At 44.2% G+C, this 21855-nt stretch overlaps 2 protein-coding genes across 4 annotated transcripts; both read left to right on the top strand.

Annotated features, from left to right (window-relative positions):
• Window positions 1-1163: 1163 nt before the first annotated feature.
• On the top strand, window positions 1164-2892 carry LOC111955449 (cleavage and polyadenylation specificity factor subunit 1-like). Its single transcript, XM_023975683.2, has 4 exons — window positions 1164-1320; window positions 1426-1536; window positions 2511-2604; window positions 2814-2892. The coding sequence occupies exons 1-4, from the start codon at window positions 1164-1166 to the stop codon at window positions 2890-2892; spliced, it is 441 nt and encodes a 146-aa protein (XP_023831451.2).
• Window positions 2893-20947, top strand: LOC111955734 (cleavage and polyadenylation specificity factor subunit 1). Of its 3 annotated transcripts, none has more exons than XM_023976038.2 (35): window positions 2893-3733; window positions 4361-4522; window positions 4643-4670; window positions 4946-5079; window positions 5276-5356; window positions 5428-5576; window positions 5863-6009; window positions 6214-6353; window positions 6459-6569; window positions 7544-7637; window positions 7845-7932; window positions 8407-8559; window positions 9224-9275; window positions 11010-11104; window positions 11209-11283; window positions 11489-11569; window positions 12568-12801; window positions 13014-13155; window positions 13311-13489; window positions 13759-13901; window positions 14104-14296; window positions 14590-14796; window positions 14924-15013; window positions 15152-15307; window positions 16417-16777; window positions 16902-16986; window positions 17137-17278; window positions 17498-17650; window positions 17929-18105; window positions 19335-19401; window positions 19497-19544; window positions 19741-19896; window positions 20110-20239; window positions 20418-20556; window positions 20695-20947. In XM_023976038.2, the coding sequence occupies exons 2-35, from the start codon at window positions 4379-4381 to the stop codon at window positions 20740-20742; spliced, it is 4422 nt and encodes a 1473-aa protein (XP_023831806.1). In that variant the 5' UTR covers window positions 2893-3733; window positions 4361-4378; the 3' UTR covers window positions 20743-20947. The 3 variants fall into 3 exon arrangements, with proteins under 3 accessions (XP_023831806.1, XP_023831804.1, XP_023831805.1); XM_023976036.2 differs by having other exon boundaries at window positions 2893-3828; XM_023976037.2 differs by having other exon boundaries at window positions 2893-3906.
• Window positions 20948-21855: the final 908 nt, after the last annotated feature.

Below are 21855 nucleotides of genomic sequence, written 5' to 3'. Positions count from 1 at the left end.
TTCTGAAACTCGTCAGGCTATTCCATGAGAGAATTTGTCAAGACTAGTGAAGATCTCGTACAACGCTGTGTACTACTCCCTTCATAGTATAACGCAAACTGGCTCTAACCAGAATAGAAAGAGTGGAATGCCCCGGTGCACTACTGAGCAAGAGGACAAGTACATTAGTGTCTAGTTTGAGAAAGACCCCTCTCAAGTCCTCAAATAGCAGCTTCATTAAATAGTACCCGCAAAACACCAGTCTCAACGTCAACAGTGAAGAGGCGCCTCCGGGATGCTGGCCTTCTAGGCAGAGTTGCAAAGAAAAAGCAATATCTCAGACTGGCCAATTGAAGATGGGCAAAATAACAGACACTGGACAGAGGAAGATTGGAAAAAGTGTTATGGACAGACAAATCGACGTTTGAGGTGTTCGGATCACAAAGAGCATTTGTGAGACGCAGAAAAAATTAAAAGATGCTGGAGGAGTGATTGACGCCATCTGTCAAGCATGGTGCAGGCAATGTGATGGTCTGGGGGTGCTTTGGTGGTGGTAAAGTGGGAGATTTGTACAGGGTAAATGGCATCTTGAAGAAGCAAGGCTATCACTCCATTTTGCAACACCATGCCATACCCTGTGGATGGCGCTTAATTGGAGAAAATGTCCTCCTACAACAGGACAATGACCTAAAGCACAGCTCCAAACTATGCAAGAACTATTTAGGGAAGAAGCAGTCAGCTGGTATTCTGTGTATAATGGAGTGGCCAGAATAGTCACTGGATCTCAGCCCTATTGAGTTGTTGTGGGAGCAGCTTGACCGTAAGAAGTGACCATCAAGTCAATCTAATTTGTGGGAGGTGCTTCAGCAAGCATGTGGTGAAATCTCTTCAGATTACCTCAACAAATTGACAACTAGAATGCCAAAGGTCTGCAAGGTTATAATTGCTGCAAATGCAGGATTCTTTGACGGACACTATTTCAATTAAAAATCATTGTTTATAACCTTGTCAACATCTTGACTACATTTCTTATTCATTTTGCAACTAATTTCATGTATGTTTTCATGGAAAACAAGGACATTTCTAAGTGACCCCAAACTTTTGAATGGTAGTGGTAACCTAGGATAGGATAAAGTAATCCTTCTCACCCCNGTAATATTGTGGTGTCTAACTCCAGTCTGACCATGTCCCCCTCCTCCAGGCGTGTAGCAGTGAGACAGGACACATGCAGTATCGTAGCCATCTCTCTCAACATCATGCAGAAGGTTCATCCTGTCATCTGGTCCCTCGGCAACCTGCCCTTTGACTGCACACAGGTCATGGCTGTTCCCAAGCCCATCGGTAATCTCTCACTCACTGGGTTCATACTGTATGTTCAGCGTTATATATGGAGACTTGTATGATCAGTTTTGAGATCATATGAATGTATTCCTGTTGTGTTTCTAGGTGGTGTGGTGGTGTTTGCTGTCAACTCCCTGTTATACCTCAACCAGAGTGTTCCTCCATATGGCGTGTCACTCAACACACAGACCACAGGGACCACCGCCTTCCCCCTGCGTAAGTACTGACTGAGGACATTGTTCTCAAGCTCACTCCTTATAGAAAGCAAAGCAGCCTAGTTAATATTTCTAAGAAATGTATACCATGCCAAGGAAAGTCATTTGGTCAAATCAAATTTCATTTGTCACATGCGCCGAATACAACAGGTGAAATGCTTACCGTGAAATGCTTACTTACAAGCCCTTAACTAACAATGCAGTTTTAAGAAAATAAGAGTTAAGAAAATATTTACTGAATAAACTAAAGTAATAAAAAATAAAAAGTAATACAAAATAACAATAACGAGGCTATATACAGGGGATACCGGTACTGAGTCAATGTGCGGAGGTACAGGTTGTTTGAGGTAATATGTACATGTAGGTAGGGGTAAAGTGGCTATGCATAGATAATGAACAGCGAGTAGCAGCAGTGTAAAAAAATTAATAAAAATGCTAATAGGGAGTCAATACAAATAGTCCAGGTTGCCATTTGATTAATTGTTCAGCAGTCTTATGGCTTGGGGGGTAGAAGCTGTTAAGGAGTCTTTTGGAGTAGTTGCCATACCAGGCGGTGATATTACCGGTCAGGATGCTCTCGAAGGTGCAGCTGGAGAACTTTTTGAGGACCTGAGGGACCATGCCAAATCTTTTCAGTCTCCTGAGGGGGAATAAGCGTTGAATAGACCATGATAGATTGTTGGTGATGTGAACACCAAGGAAGTTGAAGCTCTCCACCCGCTCCACTACAGCCCCGTCGATGTGAATGGGGGCGTGTTCGGCCCTCCTTTCTCTGCCAGGTCTCAGACCTCCCTATAGGCTGTCTAATCGTTGACGGTGATAAGGCCTACCAAGGTTGTGTCGTCAGCAAACCTAATGATGGTGTTGGAGTCATACTTAAGCTGCAATATACCTGCAGGTATAACGCTTCATAACGTGTTGGAATGATGTATGAGCCTTTATGTCTTCTAATAAGGCTGTGTGTTGGTGTTTCAGGTATACAGGAGGAGGTGAAAATCACTCTAGATTGTTCCCAGTCCTCCTTCATTGGCTCTGACAAGATGGTCATCTCTCTGAAAGGAGGAGAGATGTGAGTAGAGCACAGAACAGTTGTGTTGGGATTTATTAGCTGTGTGTATTTATTTGCCGTAAATGCTTTATTAGACCTTGTTAAAGCGACGTTTTGTGCCCTCCAACCGGTGTGGCGTAGTAGAAATAACTACTGCTGGAACGGCATTGTATCCTGTCATGACCTTGTAAGAGTCATGCTTTGACTGTGTGCCTGTCCCCTCTCCTCAGCTATGTGTTGACCCTGATCACTGATGGCATGAGGAGCTGTCTCTTATACACATCAGATGTGTATAAGAGACAGGGATAAGAGCGTCTGCTAAATGACTTAAATGTAGTGTAAACTGTCAACTGTGGGACCTTATATAGACAGGTGTGTGCGCCTTTCCAAATCATGTCCAGTCAATTGAATTTACCACAGGTGGACTCCAAGTTGTAGAAACATCTCCAAGGTTGATCAATGGAAACAGGATGCATAAGAACACCCATGCCAATATATCCTCTGAACAGCAGCTTCTCTGGTGTTAGCACTTAATATGCATCTTAATATAATTTTTGTGTTTACACCGCTACTGTTTATTTCTAAGACAACACTATAGCAGCCTCCTACTGTATAATGATTACAAATACTCATTGTTATCCATATCAATAATACGATTGTAATGCATACACTTCAATTCAATCATATGAATTAGATGAATGTAATAGTTTGGAACCGTATTGTTTCCAGTATAGTTTGATGTTTATAATCAGTTTAACAACGCACCTCCAATGGTGTGACATGGAATGTTACTTGTGAAATGTACGCATTTAACTGGTAATATGTCTGGCAAAGCCAAACAGTTACTTTACTTATCATGTTGCCTTAGTTTTATATTTATTGTATTCCCTCTGAGACATGTTTACATTTACTTTTTATTTTGTAAAAAGGTGGCTGTAATTGAAGATTTGTGTTCAATTAAACGTGTCCTGTCATATTTATGTACACAACTGCAATGCACACATGGTGAGATTTCAATCCGTACACACATTTTTCTATAAAGATAGGAACTAGTGTTGTGTGGTCATTAGTTCTTGCCGAATTCAGTTTAGCTGCTCACGTTGGTCGAATGGATGTCTGCGAAATGATTGAATGAAAATAACTAAAGCCAGTTATTATTTTTTTGCAATTGGAGCGTATGAATTATGCTGTAATAAAAGTGAAAGGCAAGACTAACTGGAAACTATCGTAGCTTATTCATGATAGGTAGGTTTATGTGATAAAATACTGGAACACCTTGAAGCTAAGCTAGCTAACAGACGCGAGTGGAGCATTAATTAGCAAGTAAGACAAACTGCTATGCTAATTAGCTAGCTAACTAAAAACTATTTAGCTACATATCTAGATGCCTAACTAATTGAAAAGATACTGTAGCTAGTATTCTCCCAAATAAAGTAATAGCAAGTAGAAGACGTGCTTCGTTCCTGAAACGATAACGTTACATTGTTTGGCTCGTTGCGGGGCGAAGCAAGTAGACACGCGATCCAGCTAAAATCATCTTCATTGACTTGTAAACCACTGTGTTACCAGCTTGCTAACAATCATCCCTGCCTGGATTGTATTCAAGCCTGACACCAATATGTTGATCCACAGTGTAACGTTACAACGTAGCTATTTATTCTAGCATGCTAAGTAGTAACGTTACTGGTGCAATATCCATAGACGTGTCTTCTAATAAATGCTTATCCAGATAAAAATCGAACATAGGCCAATAACTGATCTCTGCTGTGACGTTAAGGTGCTGAGGGCTTGCAGGATGTATGCCGTATACCGCCAAGCCCACTCCCCCACCGCCATCGAGTTCTCTGTCTACTGTAACTTCATCTCCAACGTGGAGAAAAACCTGGTCGTCGCTGGAACATCTCAGCTTTACGTCTACAGGATCATTCACGATGTGGAGGTCAAGGAACTTTTAGCTATGTTCATTTCTCGACCACTGATTAAAAAAGTACAATGACAAAGATTGTAACTCCCTGTCGTGGACATATTTTATGTTCACATCTTTCTCTTCATATTTCAGAATGCCTCAAAGACAGACAAATCACCAGGTATGTCCAAAACTGCCTTGCACTCTAGCAACATTCTGATGAGAGAAGAGCTAGTCTGGTGGAAATCTGAGACCTAGGGGCTGGGCAACAGTTCCACTATGCTGTAACACTGTGGGATGCAACCTGTCTGTTTAGACAGACTAGTGCACCACTGACTGTATGCTATTATTATGTTGTCAGCCTTCCTTAGACATGCACGTGTCAACATTTCAGACCATCTCGGACACCTGATTTCTTMTTTGACACTTCCTTGATCTCTTCCTTGTCCTCTGCAGATGTCAAGAGTCGTAAGGAGAAGTTGGAGCAGGTGGCTTGTTTCTCCTTGTTCGGTAACGTCATGTCTATGGCCTCTGTTCAGCTAGTAGGAGCCAACAGAGACGCTCTCCTGCTTAGTTTCAAAGATGCTAAGGTACCTGAGATGTCTTAATTGATTGTTTTACTAATCCTAAACTCACAGCTTTCATATTCCAGGTTACTTTGGCCTACTTTATTCTTTCAAAATCAGTTGATCATGTGTCAGTAGCTATATGTAGTAGGTGCAAGCAGTCTACCCTATAAAATGTCTCTGGCTGCTTTTTACAATGTCCTGGTTGTGTTTACTCCAGCTGTCAGTGGTGGAGTATGATCCAGGAACACATGATCTGAAGACTCTCTCGCTTCACTTCTTTGAGGAGCCAGAGCTGAGGGTAAGAGGAAATGAACTGTGCTCGAAAAACATCCAAAGTTGTGTCTTAATCCATAATTGTTCTATCTCTAGGACGGGTTTGTCCAGAACCTGCACATCCCCATGGTCCGTGTGGACCCAGAGAACCGCTGTGCTGTGATGCTGGTGTATGGAACTCAGCTGGTGGTGCTGCCATTCAGAAAGGACACACTTACTGACGAACAGGAGGGAGTAGTGGAAGGGTATGCAGGCATACTGAATTTCATCGTTTGATTTATTTAGCTAGGATAGTCCCTTCAGTAACATTTGCCACAGTTTTTTTCCCCCAGGGAGTCCTACAATCCATAGCATCTTGTAGTGATATTTAGGATACATATAGCAATGGACAAAGGTTATTATCAAATAAAATCACGTTTATTATCAAATAAACTAAATACCTGAGTTGTAATACGTTTTTTGATGGGTTTTGGATTTGAGGATTTATCATCAGCCATCTTGCCTCGTGTTTTTCTTTTACCACACATGCAGGCCCAAGTCGAGCTTTCTTCCCAGCTACATCATAGATGTCCGTGAGTTGGATGAGAAGCTTCTGAACATCGTAGATATGAAGTTCCTCCACGGTTATTATGAGCCCACATTGCTCATCCTGTATGAGCCCAACCAGACGTGGCCTGGGTCAGTACACCACAACAGCACCTGTCCTCTCTGTTCCGTCTGTCTAAGGAGTCCTCCCCCCGAAACAAAAGTCTGCTGACGAGTTAACATGAAGAAGGCTAGGAACTTATCCCCCCTTGTTGGAACTTAGCTATGTCTTTTTCAGACCTGTTTATGTAATATTGTGGTGTCTAACTCCAGTCTGACCATGTCCCCCTCCTCCAGGCGTGTAGCAGTGAGACAGGACACATGCAGTATCGTAGCCATCTCTCTCAACATCATGCAGAAGGTTCATCCTGTCATCTGGTCCCTCGGCAACCTGCCCTTTGACTGCACACAGGTCATGGCTGTTCCCAAGCCCATCGGTAATCTCTCACTCACTGGGTTCATACTGTATGTTCAGCGTTATATATGGAGACTTGTATGATCAGTTTTGAGATCATATGAATGTATTCCTGTTGTGTTTCTAGGTGGTGTGGTGGTGTTTGCTGTCAACTCCCTGTTATACCTCAACCAGAGTGTTCCTCCATATGGCGTGTCACTCAACACACAGACCACAGGGACCACCGCCTTCCCCCTGCGTAAGTACTGACTGAGGACATTGTTCTCAAGCTCACTCCTTATAGAAAGCAAAGCAGCCTAGTTAATATTTCTAAGAAATGTATACCATGCCAAGGAAAGTCATTTGGTCAAATCAAATTTCATTTGTCACATGCGCCGAATACAACAGGTGAAATGCTTACCGTGAAATGCTTACTTACAAGCCCTTAACTAACAATGCAGTTTTAAGAAAATAAGAGTTAAGAAAATATTTACTGAATAAACTAAAGTAATAAAAAATAAAAAGTAATACAAAATAACAATAACGAGGCTATATACAGGGGATACCGGTACTGAGTCAATGTGCGGAGGTACAGGTTGTTTGAGGTAATATGTACATGTAGGTAGGGGTAAAGTGGCTATGCATAGATAATGAACAGCGAGTAGCAGCAGTGTAAAAAAATTAATAAAAATGCTAATAGGGAGTCAATACAAATAGTCCAGGTTGCCATTTGATTAATTGTTCAGCAGTCTTATGGCTTGGGGGGTAGAAGCTGTTAAGGAGTCTTTTGGAGTAGTTGCCATACCAGGCGGTGATATTACCGGTCAGGATGCTCTCGAAGGTGCAGCTGGAGAACTTTTTGAGGACCTGAGGGACCATGCCAAATCTTTTCAGTCTCCTGAGGGGGAATAAGCGTTGAATAGACCATGATAGATTGTTGGTGATGTGAACACCAAGGAAGTTGAAGCTCTCCACCCGCTCCACTACAGCCCCGTCGATGTGAATGGGGGCGTGTTCGGCCCTCCTTTCTCTGCCAGGTCTCAGACCTCCCTATAGGCTGTCTAATCGTTGACGGTGATAAGGCCTACCAAGGTTGTGTCGTCAGCAAACCTAATGATGGTGTTGGAGTCATACTTAAGCTGCAATATACCTGCAGGTATAACGCTTCATAACGTGTTGGAATGATGTATGAGCCTTTATGTCTTCTAATAAGGCTGTGTGTTGGTGTTTCAGGTATACAGGAGGAGGTGAAAATCACTCTAGATTGTTCCCAGTCCTCCTTCATTGGCTCTGACAAGATGGTCATCTCTCTGAAAGGAGGAGAGATGTGAGTAGAGCACAGAACAGTTGTGTTGGGATTTATTAGCTGTGTGTATTTATTTGCCGTAAATGCTTTATTAGACCTTGTTAAAGCGACGTTTTGTGCCCTCCAACCGGTGTGGCGTAGTAGAAATAACTACTGCTGGAACGGCATTGTATCCTGTCATGACCTTGTAAGAGTCATGCTTTGACTGTGCCTGTCTTCTCTCCTCAGCTATGTGTTGACCCTGATCACTGATGGCATGAGGAGTGTCCGGGCCTTCCACATGGACAAGGCTGCTGCCAGCGTCCTCACCACCTGTGTAAGTAGCATACAGTGTGTGTGTGTGTGTGTGGCACCGTGAGTTTACTATGAGGACCGGTGTAAGTCTTATGGACAGATGCCGTTCCAGACGCATTGCACACACACAGCACAGCCACATCCACACACACACACACACACACACACACACACACACACACACACACACACACACACACACACACACAGATAATATGTGCTGACAGCAGCCCTTACTTGACAATTTACTGCATTATGCGCAAACTCATGTACAGAGGGAGGGGAGAGAAAAAGGGAAGCGAGGGGGAAGAGAGTGCATTAGAGAGTTTTTGGCAAAGAAGGGCTGGTGTACACACACATCCACTTAGTGATGAAGAGAGCAGTGCAGTGATATTCACAGTCTGCTGCCAGCCGTTGGCCAAGAGAGAACTGGTCATGGAGCTGTGGAAGCATAGAGGTTCTCCTCCCCTTCACCCCTGTCCCTCGTCCCCCCCAGATGATGACCATGGAGCCTGGGTATCTGTTCCTGGGGTCCCGGTTGGGAAACAGCCTCTTGCTGAAATACACAGAGAAGTACCAGGAGAATCCAGAGAAACCACCAGTGGAGGAGGACAAAGAGAAGGAAGAGGATACCGATGAGGAGAAGCAGGTGAGTTGGTTTGGATTTGAGTTCATATGTAGATATTCTCCTCTGTCTGGTCCTTGTGGCATATTGCTGTGTGTGATTCTGGATTAGTTGAGGCATAATTGATCAGATTGAGTTTCAAAATGTAGCCAGTTGTAAATGGATGTTGATGTCGCCAAAAGAGGATTCACTTTGTGGTTTCAAAAACAAGTAGCAGTCGTTGTCCTTGAATAGCTTCTGTGCTCGTGTTCAACCTATAAAGACATTTTCAGCACTTCAACTGGTGTTGTGACTGTTGTTTGACTAGCAGATGTGGAAATATGACACATGATATGTGATGATGTCGCATGTTATAGTTCACACCTGATTTTTTTWTTTTTATTGTCACATACAGCAGATAGGTGCAGTGAAATGTGGTGTTTTACAGGGTCAACCATAGTAGTAAAGCGCCCCTGGAGCAAATTAGGGTTAAGTGCCTTGCTCAAGAGCACATCGACAGGTTCTTCACCTTGTCGGCTCGGGTATTCGAACTAGCGTCTTTTCTGTTGCTGGCCCAACGCTCTTACTGCCAGGCTACCTGCTGCCCGTTGTCCATTTTGTAAATAGAAATGCTAAATGAATTGCTGATACACATTCCCATGTGTGTATTCTGATATAAATTGCATAATGACCTTGATGATAATTCCAGGAGGAGCCTCCTAGTAAAAAGAAGAGGGGTGATTCCTCTACCAAGTTGACAGGTATTTGGACAGTTGGTGTATTACAATGTCTTGGTTGTGTCTTGCATATTACCCTTCTTTACATACAGTGCCTTCAGAAAGTATTCACACCCCTTGACTTTTTCCACATTTTGTTAGGTTAGACTTATTCTAAAATTGATTAAAAATAAATAAAAAAAAACATCAATCTACACACAATGCCCCATAATGACAAAGCAAAAACAGGTTTTTAGAAATTTTTGCTAATTTATTAAAAAGAAATAACTGAAGTATCACATTTACATAAGTATTCAGACTCTTTACTTTGTTGAAGCAGTGATAACAGCCTCGAGTCTATTTGTGTATGATGCAACAAGCTTGACACACTGTATTTGGGAAGTTTCTCCCATTCTTCTCTGCAGATCCTCTCAASCWCTGTCAGGTTAGATGGGGAGCGTCGCTGCACAGCTATTTTCATGTCTCTACAGAGATGTTTGATCGGGTTTAAGTCCAGGCTCTGGCTGGGCCACTAATGGACATTCAAAGACTTGTCTCGAAGCCATTCCTGTGTTGTCTTGGCTGTGTGCTTAGGGTCGTTCTCCTGTTGGAAGGTGAACTTTCACCCCAGTCTGAGGTCCTGAGCGCTCTGGAGCAGGTTTTCATCAAGGATCTCTCTGTACTTTGGTCCGTTCATCTTTACCTCGATCCTGACTAGTCTCCCAGTCCCTGCCACTGAAAAACATCCCCACAGCATGATGCTGCCACTACCATGCTTCACCGTAGRGATGGTGCCAGGTTTCCTCCAGACGTGACGCTTGGCATTCAGGCCAAAGAATTCAATATTGGTTTCATCAGACCAGAGAATCTTGTTTCTCATGGTATGAGTGTCTTTTAGCTGCCTTTTGGCAAACTCCAAGCGGGCTGTCATGTGTCTTTTATTGAGGAGTGGCTTCCATCTGGCCTCTCTACCATAAATGCCTGATTGGTGGAGTGCTGCAGAGATGGTTGTCCTTCTGTAAGGTTCTCCCATTGCCACAGAGGAACTCTAGAGCGACCATTGGGTTCTTGGTCACCTCCCTGACCAAGGCCTTTCTCCCCTGATTACTCAGTTTGGCCGGGGGGCCAGCTCTAGGAAGAGTCTTGGTGGTTGCAAACTTCTTCCATTGAAGAGTGATGGAGGCCAATGTATTTTTGGGGACATTCAATGCTGCCTACATTTTTTGGTACCCTTCCCCAGATCTGTGCCTAGACACAATCCTGTCTCAGAGCTCTACGGACGATTCCTTCAACCTCATGGCTTGGTTTTGGCTCTGACATGCACTGTCAACTGTGGAACCTTATCTAGACAGGTATGTGCCTTTCCAAATCATGTCCAATCAATTGAATTTACCACAGGTGGACTCCAAGTTGTAGAAACATCTCAAGGATGATCAATGGAAACGGGATGTACCTGAGATCAATTTCAAGTCTCATAGCAAAAGGTCTGAATACTTATGTAAATAAGGTATTTCTGTTTTTTTTGTTTTAATACATTTGCTAAAATCTCTAATAACCTGTTTTCGCTTTGTCATTTTGGGCTATTGTGTGTAGACTGAAGATTATTTTTATTTAATACATGTTAAAATAAAGCTATAACTTAATAAAATGTGGGGAAAGTCAAGGGCTCTGAATACTTTCCGGTGGCACCGTATGTATGCAACTAACTAAGGTAATAAGGTCATCTATAATAATGTTCTTATATTTATGACCGCGTTTCCTCCCATGTCCCGTATCCAGCTGGTAAGAACCAACTGCCTGATGAGGTGGATGAAATTGAGGTGTACGGGAGCGAGGCGGCATCTGGCACACAGTTGGCCACCTACTCCTTTGAGGTAGGACCCCTTGTTACCCCAGTTGAAGCTTCATCAGTTCATTATTCATATTACTCCAGTCTTGGTTATTGCAGTCTTTACAATATGGTTTTGTTTGCCTCCAGGTGTGTGACAGCATACTGAACATCGGACCTTGTGCTGGTGCGTCCATGGGGGAGCCAGCCTTCCTCTCTGAAGAGGTACTTAAACACTTTAACTTTCATTCCAGATCACCCTCGCAAAAGAGGTTTCTAACCTTTAAGAGTCTCTCTGGTCCATCATGGCTGTGTTCTATTTGTGAAAGCGCTGATCAATATCTAATACCACTACCAAGGTTTCTCAAGCTTTTGCTATGCAAACAGTAAAACACATTAAGCACCGTGTCTGGTATTTCTGTGTTCACAGTTCCAGACCAACCCAGAACCTGACTTGGAGATAGTGGTGTGTTCTGGCTTTGGGAAGAACGGAGGTCTGTCTGTGCTTCAGGTAAATGCGCTACTCAGCCTGGTAAATGCTCTACTCAGCCTGGTAAATACTCTACTCAGCCTGGTAAATACTCTACTCAGCCTGGTAAATGCTCTACTCAGCCTGGTAAATGCTCTACTCAGCCTGGTAATACTCTACTCAGCCTGTAAAATACTCTACTCAGCCTGGTAATACTCTACTCAGCCTGGTAAATGCTCTAACTCAGCCTGGTAAATACTCTCACCTGCTACTCAGCCTGGTAAATACTCTACTCAGCCTGGTAAATACTCTACTCAGCCTGGTAAATACCTACTCAGCCTGGTAAATGCTCTACTCAGCCTGGTAAAATGCTCTACTCAGCCTGGTAAATGCTCTACTTCAGCCTGGTAAATGCTCTACTCGGCCTGGTAAATGCTCTACTCAGCCTGGTAAATGCTCTACTCGGCCTGGTAAATGCTCTACTCAGCCTGGTAAATGCTCTACTCAGCCTGGTAAATGCTCTACTCAGCCTGGTAAATGCTCTACTCAGCCTGGTAAATACTCTACTCAGCCTGGTAAATACTCTACTCAGCCTGTCTTTTGTATTTCTGTGCAAGTGCATGCTTGTGGATGCACTGTTCTAAGACCTGTGGTGGCGAGGCCTGTCTACCTCAGGTTCAGTGACGGTGCTACAGAGAAGAACCACTCTGGGTTTACCAGGGCTGCTGCCTCAGAGGTCAATGGAGCAGCTTATAAACCACCCAGACACACTTATACATGCATTCATGGAAAGAACATTGCGAAGACTTATAAATTACTGCACTGATATAAAAAAAAGAAGAAAAAAAAGAGCTTATATTTTCAGTGTCAGCTTTGAGAGTGGATGATTCAGTTATTCCCTCTGGCGATAGTTCTGTGGTTATTGGTGATTGTTTTGTGTGGCCCCTTGCCCTCCCAGAGGACCATCAGTCCCCAGGTGGTCACTTACTCCTAGGGGTCATTGTTCTGTTATTGATCGTTTTTGTCCTGGCCCCTCCCAGAGAAGCATCCGACCCCAGGTGGTCACCACCTTTGAGCTGCCAGGTTGCCATGACATGTGGACTGTCATCTCCAATGAGGTCAAGGAGAAAGTCAAAGAGAAAGACAAGCCCCCTGCAGCTGAGGGAGAAGGTGAGACCCCTGAGGAAGAAGAGGAGAAGGCGGAGCCTGCGCCAGTGGAGGACGATAAGAAAAAACATGGCTTCCTGATTCTCAGCAGAGAGGACTCCACCATGGTACCCCCACACCTCCCACCACATCTCTACACAGTACAGTACACACTGCACCCCGAGACACACTCCGCTCTACACAGCAGTCTGAAAGGGAGCTTTTTCCTCTCCTACAGTGCTCCAGCACGTTTAGATTGAGTCTGTGATGTTGATTGAGTTAAGGGTAATGATTGAGGTCTATTKAAAGTAACTGGAACCCCTCCTGTGTGGTCCTCTAGATCCTGCAGACGGGCCAGGAGATCATGGAGCTGGACACCAGTGGTTTCGCCACCCAGGGGCCCACTGTGTTCGCTGGGAACATCGGAGACAACAAATACATCATCCAGGTCTCCCCCATGGGCATACGGCTACTGGAAGGAGGTAGAGAGATCTGTCCGTCTTTCAATCAAAGAAGAAAATAATCCATGATCCTCTGTGTCCCTACCCGTCACTCATCCTCTCTTTCACTGACTGTCAAGCACTTTGTGACAACTAAAGGGGCTTTGGAATTTMTTTTGATTTGATGTTCCTTCCAGTGACCCAGCTGCACTTCATCCCGGTGGACCTGGGTTCTCCCATAGTGCAGTGCTCTGTAGCGGACCCCTATGTGGTCATCATGACGGCAGACGGAGTGGTCACCATGTTTGTCCTGAAGACCGACTCCTACATGGGCAAGACCCACCGCCTGGCCCTGCAGAAACCACAGATAGCTGCTGTGAGTCACTGATATGACACTACCTAACACATTACACTACAGCCTGGCCCGGCAGAAACCACAGATAGCTGCTGTGAGTCACTGATACGACACTACCTAACACAACACATTACACTACAGCCTGGCCCGGCAGAAACCACATATAGCTGCTTTGAGTCACGGTCATATCCTGCACTGCACAAGTAAGCCAGGCAGTATTTCAACACAACCGATGGATGAATGAGTGAAAAAATAGGATTGTCAGACCGGTGACTCTCTCTCCCCTACAGCAACCCCGTGTGATCACGCTGTGTGCGTTCCGTGACGTCAGCGGGATGTTCACCACAGAGAACAAGCAGACCTGTCACACTGAGGATCAAGACAGCATGTTCAAGAGCCAATCAGAGACCGAGACCATTCTACAGGACCTCAGGTAAGAGGCAATCATATAGGACCTCRGGTAGGATGTTTTTGAATAAAGTATATTGTTTTAAACTGAAGAATGAGAGCAATACCAACTTTCCCCATGGACACTTTTTTTTATTTGGGGGGGGGGGGGRSGTCTCGTAGTCAGTGAAGGCCCTGTCTCACCTCAGAGTTTAGCAGTAAACCTCTCTCCCATGTCTCCTCTTTAGTAACACAGTGGATGATGAGGAGGAGATGTTGTATGGAGACTGTAACCCAGCAGGCATCACCCCCACCAAAGACGAGTCCCACCCCGGCTACCGCCTCTCCTCTGGGGCCCTGGGTGGGGGCTCCGAGGGGAGGTTGGGACGAGCTGAACCTACACACTGGTGCATGATGGTCCGCGAGAACGGCGTCATGGAGGTCAGGATCAATGTCTAGTTTATCAGCATCATATTAACAATAGCTGTATCAATACACATTGTATATCATTTAGTTTACATAATTTACACATTTGTTAAGATGTTAACTGTTTAAATGCCAACATTTATACTATGGTGCTGTTTAGAGGTTGGATATAAACCTGGGAACTTTAGTTTTATGCTCAGAAATTCACAGGAACTCAGTGGCCATAGTAATGAGTGACACCACAACCGACAGGTGAACTTTATCTATACAGTAGAGCTATAGTAAAACATCTTCCTCCTGTTCTCTAGATCTACCAGCTACCTGACTGGAGACTGGTGTTCCTGGTCAAGAACTTCCCTGTTGGCCAGAGAGTGTTGGTTGACAGCTCTGCCGGCCAATCAGCAGCCCAGGGTGAGGGGAAAAAGGAGGAAGTGACACGACAAGGAGAGATCCCATTGGTCAAAGAGGTGGCCCTGGTGTCGCTCGGCAACAACCACTGCAGGCCCTACCTGCTGGTGAGTTTTCAGTACAGGTATTAAAGTGGAATGACGACAGCAGAATGTGTAGCAGTAGTACTTCATTGATTCAAATTTTTGAAATTGCTTTCGATATAACTGGCTGTATGTTCTGTTTCTTTCCCAGGTCCATGTTGAACAGGAGCTTCTGATCTATGAAGCGTTCCCATATGACCAGCAGCAGCATCAGAGCAACCTGAAGGTCCGCTTCAAGAAGGTAAGAAGAGCAAGGCCATTGGACAAGCCAAGTCAACAGCTTTTAGGACTAGGCTTAATCTGTGTCTGGGAAACCAGTCCTAAAACTCCCATTCAACACTGATGTATGTCCTCTAACTGTTCTCCTGTCTCGTCTCAGATGCCCCACAACATCAACTTCCGGGAGAAGAAGTCGAAGGTGAAGAAAGATAAGAAGGCGGAGGGTCAGGTTGGTCTCAGCGAGGAGGGGCCAACGGTGGTCAAAGGTCGCGTGGCCAGGTTCAGATACTTTGAGGATATCTCTGGCTACTCTGGGGTAAGAGGTTATTTTCCTACAAGACTATATATACACAGTGCATTTGGAAAGTATTCAGACCCCTTCCCTTTTCCCACATTTTTGTTGCGTTACAGCCTTATTCTGAAATGAATTAAATTAAATGTTTTCCTCATAAATCTACACACACTACCTAATAATAACAAAGCGAAAACAGGTTTTTAGAAATGTTTGCAAATGTATAACATTTTTAAAACAGATACCTTATTTACGTAAGTATTCAGATCCCTTGCTATGAGATTTGAAATTGAGCTCCCCTGCATCCTGTTTCCATTTCTACAACTTGATTGGAGTTCACCTGTGGAARATTCAGTTGGACATGATTTGGAAAGGCACCCACCTGTCTATATAAGGTTGACAGTGCATGTCAGAGCAAAAACCCCAATCCATGAGGTTGAAGGAATTGTCCGTAGTGCTCCAAGACAGGATTGTGTCGAGGCACAGATCTGAGGAAGTGTCCCAAAAAAATTCTGCAACATTGAATGTCCCCAAGAACACAGTGGCTTCCAGAAGTTTGGAACCACCAAGACTCTTCCTAGAGCTGGCCGCCCAGCTAAACTGAGATATCGGGGAGGTGAACAAGAACCCGATGGTCACTCTGACAGAGCTCCCAGAGTTCCTCTGTGGAGATGGGAGAACTTTACAGATGTTTTTCAGCGGCATGGACTGGGAGACTAGTCAGGATCGTGGCAAAGATGAACGGAGCAAGTAGGCTGTGATCTCTGCCAAAGGTGCTTCAACAAAGTACTGAGGGTCTGAATACTTATGTAAATGTGATTTTCTTATTTTTTATAATTTTGCAAAAATGTCTAAACCTGTTTTTGCTTTTTCATTATGGGGTATTGTGTAGATTGATTGGGGGGGGGGCTATTTAATCAACTTTAGAATAAGGCTGTAACATAACAACAAAAAAGTCAAGGGGTCTGAATACTTTCCGAAAGCACTGTACATCATGGGTAACAAGGGGTACACTTGTGGATTCTCAGGTTCCCTGCAAGATAAATCTTGGAGAGGTACTGCTGTGCACGCAGACTTCATATCTACTGTAGTTCTGTGTGTTCTCATGTGTCGTTTTCTGGTTTGTGTGTCAGGTGTTCATCTGTGGCCCCTCCCCTCACTGGATGCTGGTGACGTCACGGGGGGCGATGAGGCTCCACCCCATGACGATTGACGGACCAATCGAGTCCTTCTCCCCCTTCCACAACATCAACTGCCCTAAAGGTTTCCTCTACTTCAACAAGCAGGGCGAGCTGAGGATCAGTGTTCTACCCACGTACCTGTCGTATGACGCCCCCTGGCCAGTCAGGAAGATTCCTCTGAGGTGCACCGTTCACTATGTGTCCTACCATGTGGAGTCCAAGGTGTATGCAGTGTGCACCAGCGTGAAGGACCCCTGCACTCGCATCCCCAGAATGACCGGAGAGGAGAAGGAGTTTGAGACCATAGACAGAGGTGGGACCAGTATATGCATTAGTCTGTCTCCATGACGTGCGTTTCACTTTCTCATTGGTTTATTTCTTTGTTCCTTCATTCATTCTTCCACCATTAAAATTCCTTGGTGCTGTGTTCTCCTCAGACGAACGCTACATTCCTCCTCAGCAGGAGAATTTCTCCATTCAGCTCATATCTCCTGTCAGCTGGGAGGCCATCCCTAACACACGGTAACAACTGTAGCTACTGCAGCTATCCGGAGCATAGCCTCTAACATGAGGCATATTCATTATAGATCTGATGCATGTTTATATTTAAGCATCTACGCCACAGTAGTTGGGTGTCTGTTCTGACCTTCCTCCCTATGTGATATTGGTCAGGATTGACCTGGAGGAGTGGGAACATGTGACTTGTATGAAGACTGTGGCGTTGAGGAGTCAGGAGACGGTGTCTGGGCTGAAGGGATACATAGCTGCCGGGACTTGTCTCATGCAGGGGGAGGAGGTCACCTGTAGGGGCCGGGTGAGTCACCAACACTTCTGTGACTACTGACTAGAGCCAGGAATACCTTTTTAGGCCCAAGTTCTATGCTCTAAGTTATAGTCTAAAGCAGGGGTCCAGAGTTTTTCCTAGTTGGGTCAGGTGGTCAAGAAACTCAGGACCGACAGGTAGACGATGCCATTTGAAATCATGATGTTGATTTTAGTCTGGACTTATTTCTCTCTCTACTGTTGTGTCCAGATCCTGATCCTGGATGTGATTGAGGTGGTCCCGGAACCGGGTCAGCCCCTGACGAAGAACAAATTCAAGGTTCTGTATGAGAAGGAGCAGAAGGGACCAGTCACAGCTCTGTGTCACTGCAGCGGATACTTGGTCTCTGCAATCGGACAGAAGGTGACAGACCCACCTCTGATTATACCACTACAGATGTCTCAGTCTAGATGCATTTCCCACCCTCCTCTCAATATAATTCTGTTACGATATACATTGTTTTCATTGTGTGGCCAACATGTTGCAGTTGAATATATTATTGAATTAGCCATTATTTTAAGAACTGTTCAGAAAGCCCTTTTTAAGGAGCACAAGTACAGTATGTCAACCATCTCTCCTGTAACCCTGAGACAAAGTCCTGGTTGTGCTCACCGTGTCTGTCTATTCCTCTCTCTGTCTAGATCTTTCTGTGGAGTCTGAAGGACAACGACTTGACAGGCATGGCCTTCATCGACACCCAGCTTTACATCCACCAGATGTTTAGCATCAAGAACTTTATCCTGGCAGCTGACGTCATGAAGAGCATCTCTCTGCTCAGATACCAGCCTGAGAGTAAGACGTTGTCGCTAATTAGCAGGGTAAGACGGCAAGAATACAGAACTACTTTAGTAGTAACACAGGGAAACCGTCAGCTTCAAAGTACTGTGTTCAAGTAACACGTGATTTAGTCTCTTCTGATTTGTCATTCTCTGAGGGGTTTTGTTCCATGTTAGTTTGTTGTTTATGGATTTAACTGTACATCCCAGATGAGTGTTTCTGTTCATGAAGGAAAGGAAGTACTATGTTTTTTTCCTGTGTTCCTCTGTTGGATCCCAGGGTTTCTTGTGTTGAGTTTATCTTCTAGAGAGCAGGGCTGTGCCGGAGGGGATGTTTAAATGATCAGGGTCATTCATGTTCGATCTTCATGCCAGTGTTTGAGTCTCTTCTCTTAATGCAGGGTTCCCCAATCAACATTTAGTTTTCCCCAAAAAAAGGTCTTTATTGAAGACCGAAATATTCCTCAGCACCTCCCCTTCCTCAGATGATCCCGCAGGTGAAGAAGCCGGATGTGGAGGTCTTGAGCTGGTGTGGTTACACGTGGTCTGCGGTTGTGAGACCGGTTGGATGTACTGCCAAATTCTTTAAAATGACATTGGAGGCAGTTTATGATAAAGAAATTAACATAAAATTATCTGGCAATAGCTCTGGTGGACGCTCCCTCAAAATGTGAGACATCTGCGGCGTTGTGTGACACAACTGTACATTTTAGAGTGGCCTTTCTCCCCCAGCATAATGATCATGCTGTTTAATCAGCTTCTTGTTATGCCACACCTGTCAGGTGGCTGGATTATCTTGGAAAAGGAGAAATGCTCAATAACAGGGATGTAAAGTAATTTGTGCACAGAATTTGAGAGAAATAAGCTTTTTGTGCGAATGGAACATTTCTGGGATCTTTTATTTCAGCTCATGAAAAATGGGACCAACACTTTTTACATGTTGCATTTTATATTTTTGTTCAGTGTGTGTATATAATTGTAGTTCTTGTACATAAGACTGTAAAATCACCAGGAATTTAGGTCAGTTTTATTTTGGGAAATGTATTCCCACATGTAAATGGAGAGGCATATGTGATCGTATTCCAATGTAATCAAGGTTTCAAATTGTGTTATTGTCATACTATATCTGTTTGGGATTCTAGAGGTCAATTTGTAGTGTACAACTAATGTTCTGGCCAACCGACCTTCCACTCAAGGAAAAATCAGCCCGCGTCTGAATGCAATTGGGGAGCCCTGTCTTAATGGTTTTGTTTCGGTGTTTGGTTCCCCAGGACGCCAAGCCTCTGGAGGTCTACAGCGTAGAGTTTATGGTGGATAACAACCAGCTGGGATTCCTGGGTAAGGTTATCTAACTTTGGTAGCTAATCAGGAGAACGCTCTACCAGGCTAGAGCCTAGTCCTCTCAAAGTAAACCTGTTTTCTCTACGTTTCAGTGTCAGACCGAGACCAGAATCTGTCGGTGTACATGTATCTGCCTGAAGGTGAGTTACAACGTAAACATGGTAGTACTTCTCCTACAAGCATGGAGAATATCGAATACTCAGGTTAACCACAAATGTTGTAATGCTTATCCCACAAACACCCGAATATCAAATAAAGACCGAGGTCATGTGTGATGACAAACTGCAGTTCCACCGTGTCATGATCACTGAAGTGTTACTTTGCGCCCTGCTGAAGCTAAGGAGAGTTTCGGAGGCATGCGTCTGCTGAGGAGGGCAGACTTCAACGTGGGAGCTCATGTCAACGCCTTCTGGAGGATGCCCTGTCGAGGGGCACTGGACACAGCTAACAAGAAGACCCTGGCCTGGGACAACAAACACATCACATGGTTTGGTAGGACACAACTTTGACTTTGTAATTTCTATTGACAGATACGGGGTAGGAGTAGGTCATGTGAATAAAGAGTTGTCTGATATCTTCCTTCAGTATATGTGATCAAATTCTCCTCTTGGTATGTTGCTCTCAGAAGGATCAACATGGTGTTAGTAGCTAAAAAGAGGATTTCCAGGCGCTTCAGCAGTAACTAATCCTCTTCCCTCCCTCCAGCAACTCTGGATGGAGGCCTCGGGCTGCTGCTGCCCATGCAGGAGAAGACCTACCGCAGATTGCTGATGTTGCAAAACGCTCTTACCACAATGCTGCCACACCACGCAGGATTAAACCCCAAGGCATTCAGGTAACTTGCCACACAAGGTCACTGAACTTTATTTGGTTGGTTATCAGTATTTTCCCCATAAATCTTAAGTTGGCAACACTTAAATACTTTTTAGGCTTTGAGGCAACATTAAGTGGCTTTTTAGAAATKTGACATTTTGGGTAAAGACTAATGCTGTTTTTGGATCTCGTTCCACCAGGATGTTGCATGCTGACCGGCGGCAGCTCCAGAACGCGGTGCGAAACATTCTGGATGGAGAGCTGCTCAACAAGTACCTGTACCTCAGCACCATGGAGCGTAGTGAATTGGCCAAGAAGATTGGCACCACCTCTGATATAGTGAGTATTATTAGTCCCTTTGGCCTAGTTCTCTGACAAAACTAGCTATGCAAGCCAATGCATCTTAATCCAAATCAACTTGGAGCAAATACCTATTAGTTGAGATATTTGAATAATGTATCCCTCTGTCCATTTTAGGTCTTGGATGATCTTCTTGAAGTTGACAGGGTGACTGCTCATTTCTGAGAGCAGCATCCTTGACCACACCCCCTCAGCATGTGAGACCCAGGGTCTTCCCCCATTTTTTATATTAAATGAAAAGGAGGCTTTTTGGTATCTATTTTCTGTATGAAAATGTAAGTTTGTGTTTAATCATGTTTCTTAGAATATTTTTTTCAACAAAATATGATAAATTCTGAAATGTATGGGTCTTTATAAAATGTTATATCCATCTTGGTCTTTTAGGCTCAATAATTTGAGATCCGCACATGTAACTCACAAATCTGTCATGGACATCAGTGCCAAAGGGGAGGTAGGGCACTTTATTTAGTTGACACTCTTACCTTCATATTTATTCAGCAGCGTAAGCTTTTGTTTTCACAGTTGGAGTTTTACACATTAGCTTGAGCGATGCACCCAATATTTCCTTAACATGAATGACTTTCACTGCAGGTATGTAGTTATCAGAGCCATTATCCAGGTAATGCAACATAAGGTTAACCCTCCTGCTGTGTTCCGGTCAAATTGGACCCATTTACAAGTTCTCTCTGTCATAAGGTTCCTTGACTTTGTCCACACAAAATACATTGGTTTTAACTTCTGTACACCTGTGGTATGAATGGAGTTCAGGCACATGCCCATTCATCAGATGGACACACTTCCTCTGCTAAACCCCCGCATGTGTGTTTCAGCACTCACCTTCTTAGCTTCCACAGGAACCACACCTRTTGGCGTTCTCATAATCGCAACATTGTTTCAATAATATAGACCTTTTCTCGCAGTTCTGGTATATGAAGCTTTTGAGGCCTTGCTCACACTTCATTGTGGCAGCACAATGACCAAATTATATACTGAGGCTCTTGATCATGACACTGGTGAGGAGAGAGTCCTTGTTAAACAGCAGTTTCATCAGAGTATGTTAGTCAAAATAATCCATACATAATGCTTTTTTTTGCTCAGTTCAATGAGGCCTACAGGCCATAAATAGCTCAACTTCATGTATTTATAATGGGGTGGTCATTTTGGACCGGGAACACAATTAACATGAAACAAACACAACAGGAGGGTCAAAAGGCCTGAATGTGCTCAGTGCCTAAACATGTGCTATTAAGACTTAATGACAGAGCAATCTGATTTGAA

This window comes from Salvelinus sp. IW2-2015, linkage group LG31 (assembly GCF_002910315.2).
Source record: "Salvelinus sp. IW2-2015 linkage group LG31, ASM291031v2, whole genome shotgun sequence".
NCBI classification, from domain to species: Eukaryota; Metazoa; Chordata; class Actinopteri; order Salmoniformes; family Salmonidae; genus Salvelinus; species Salvelinus sp. IW2-2015.
This window is presented reverse-complemented; position numbering and strand designations above follow the sequence as displayed.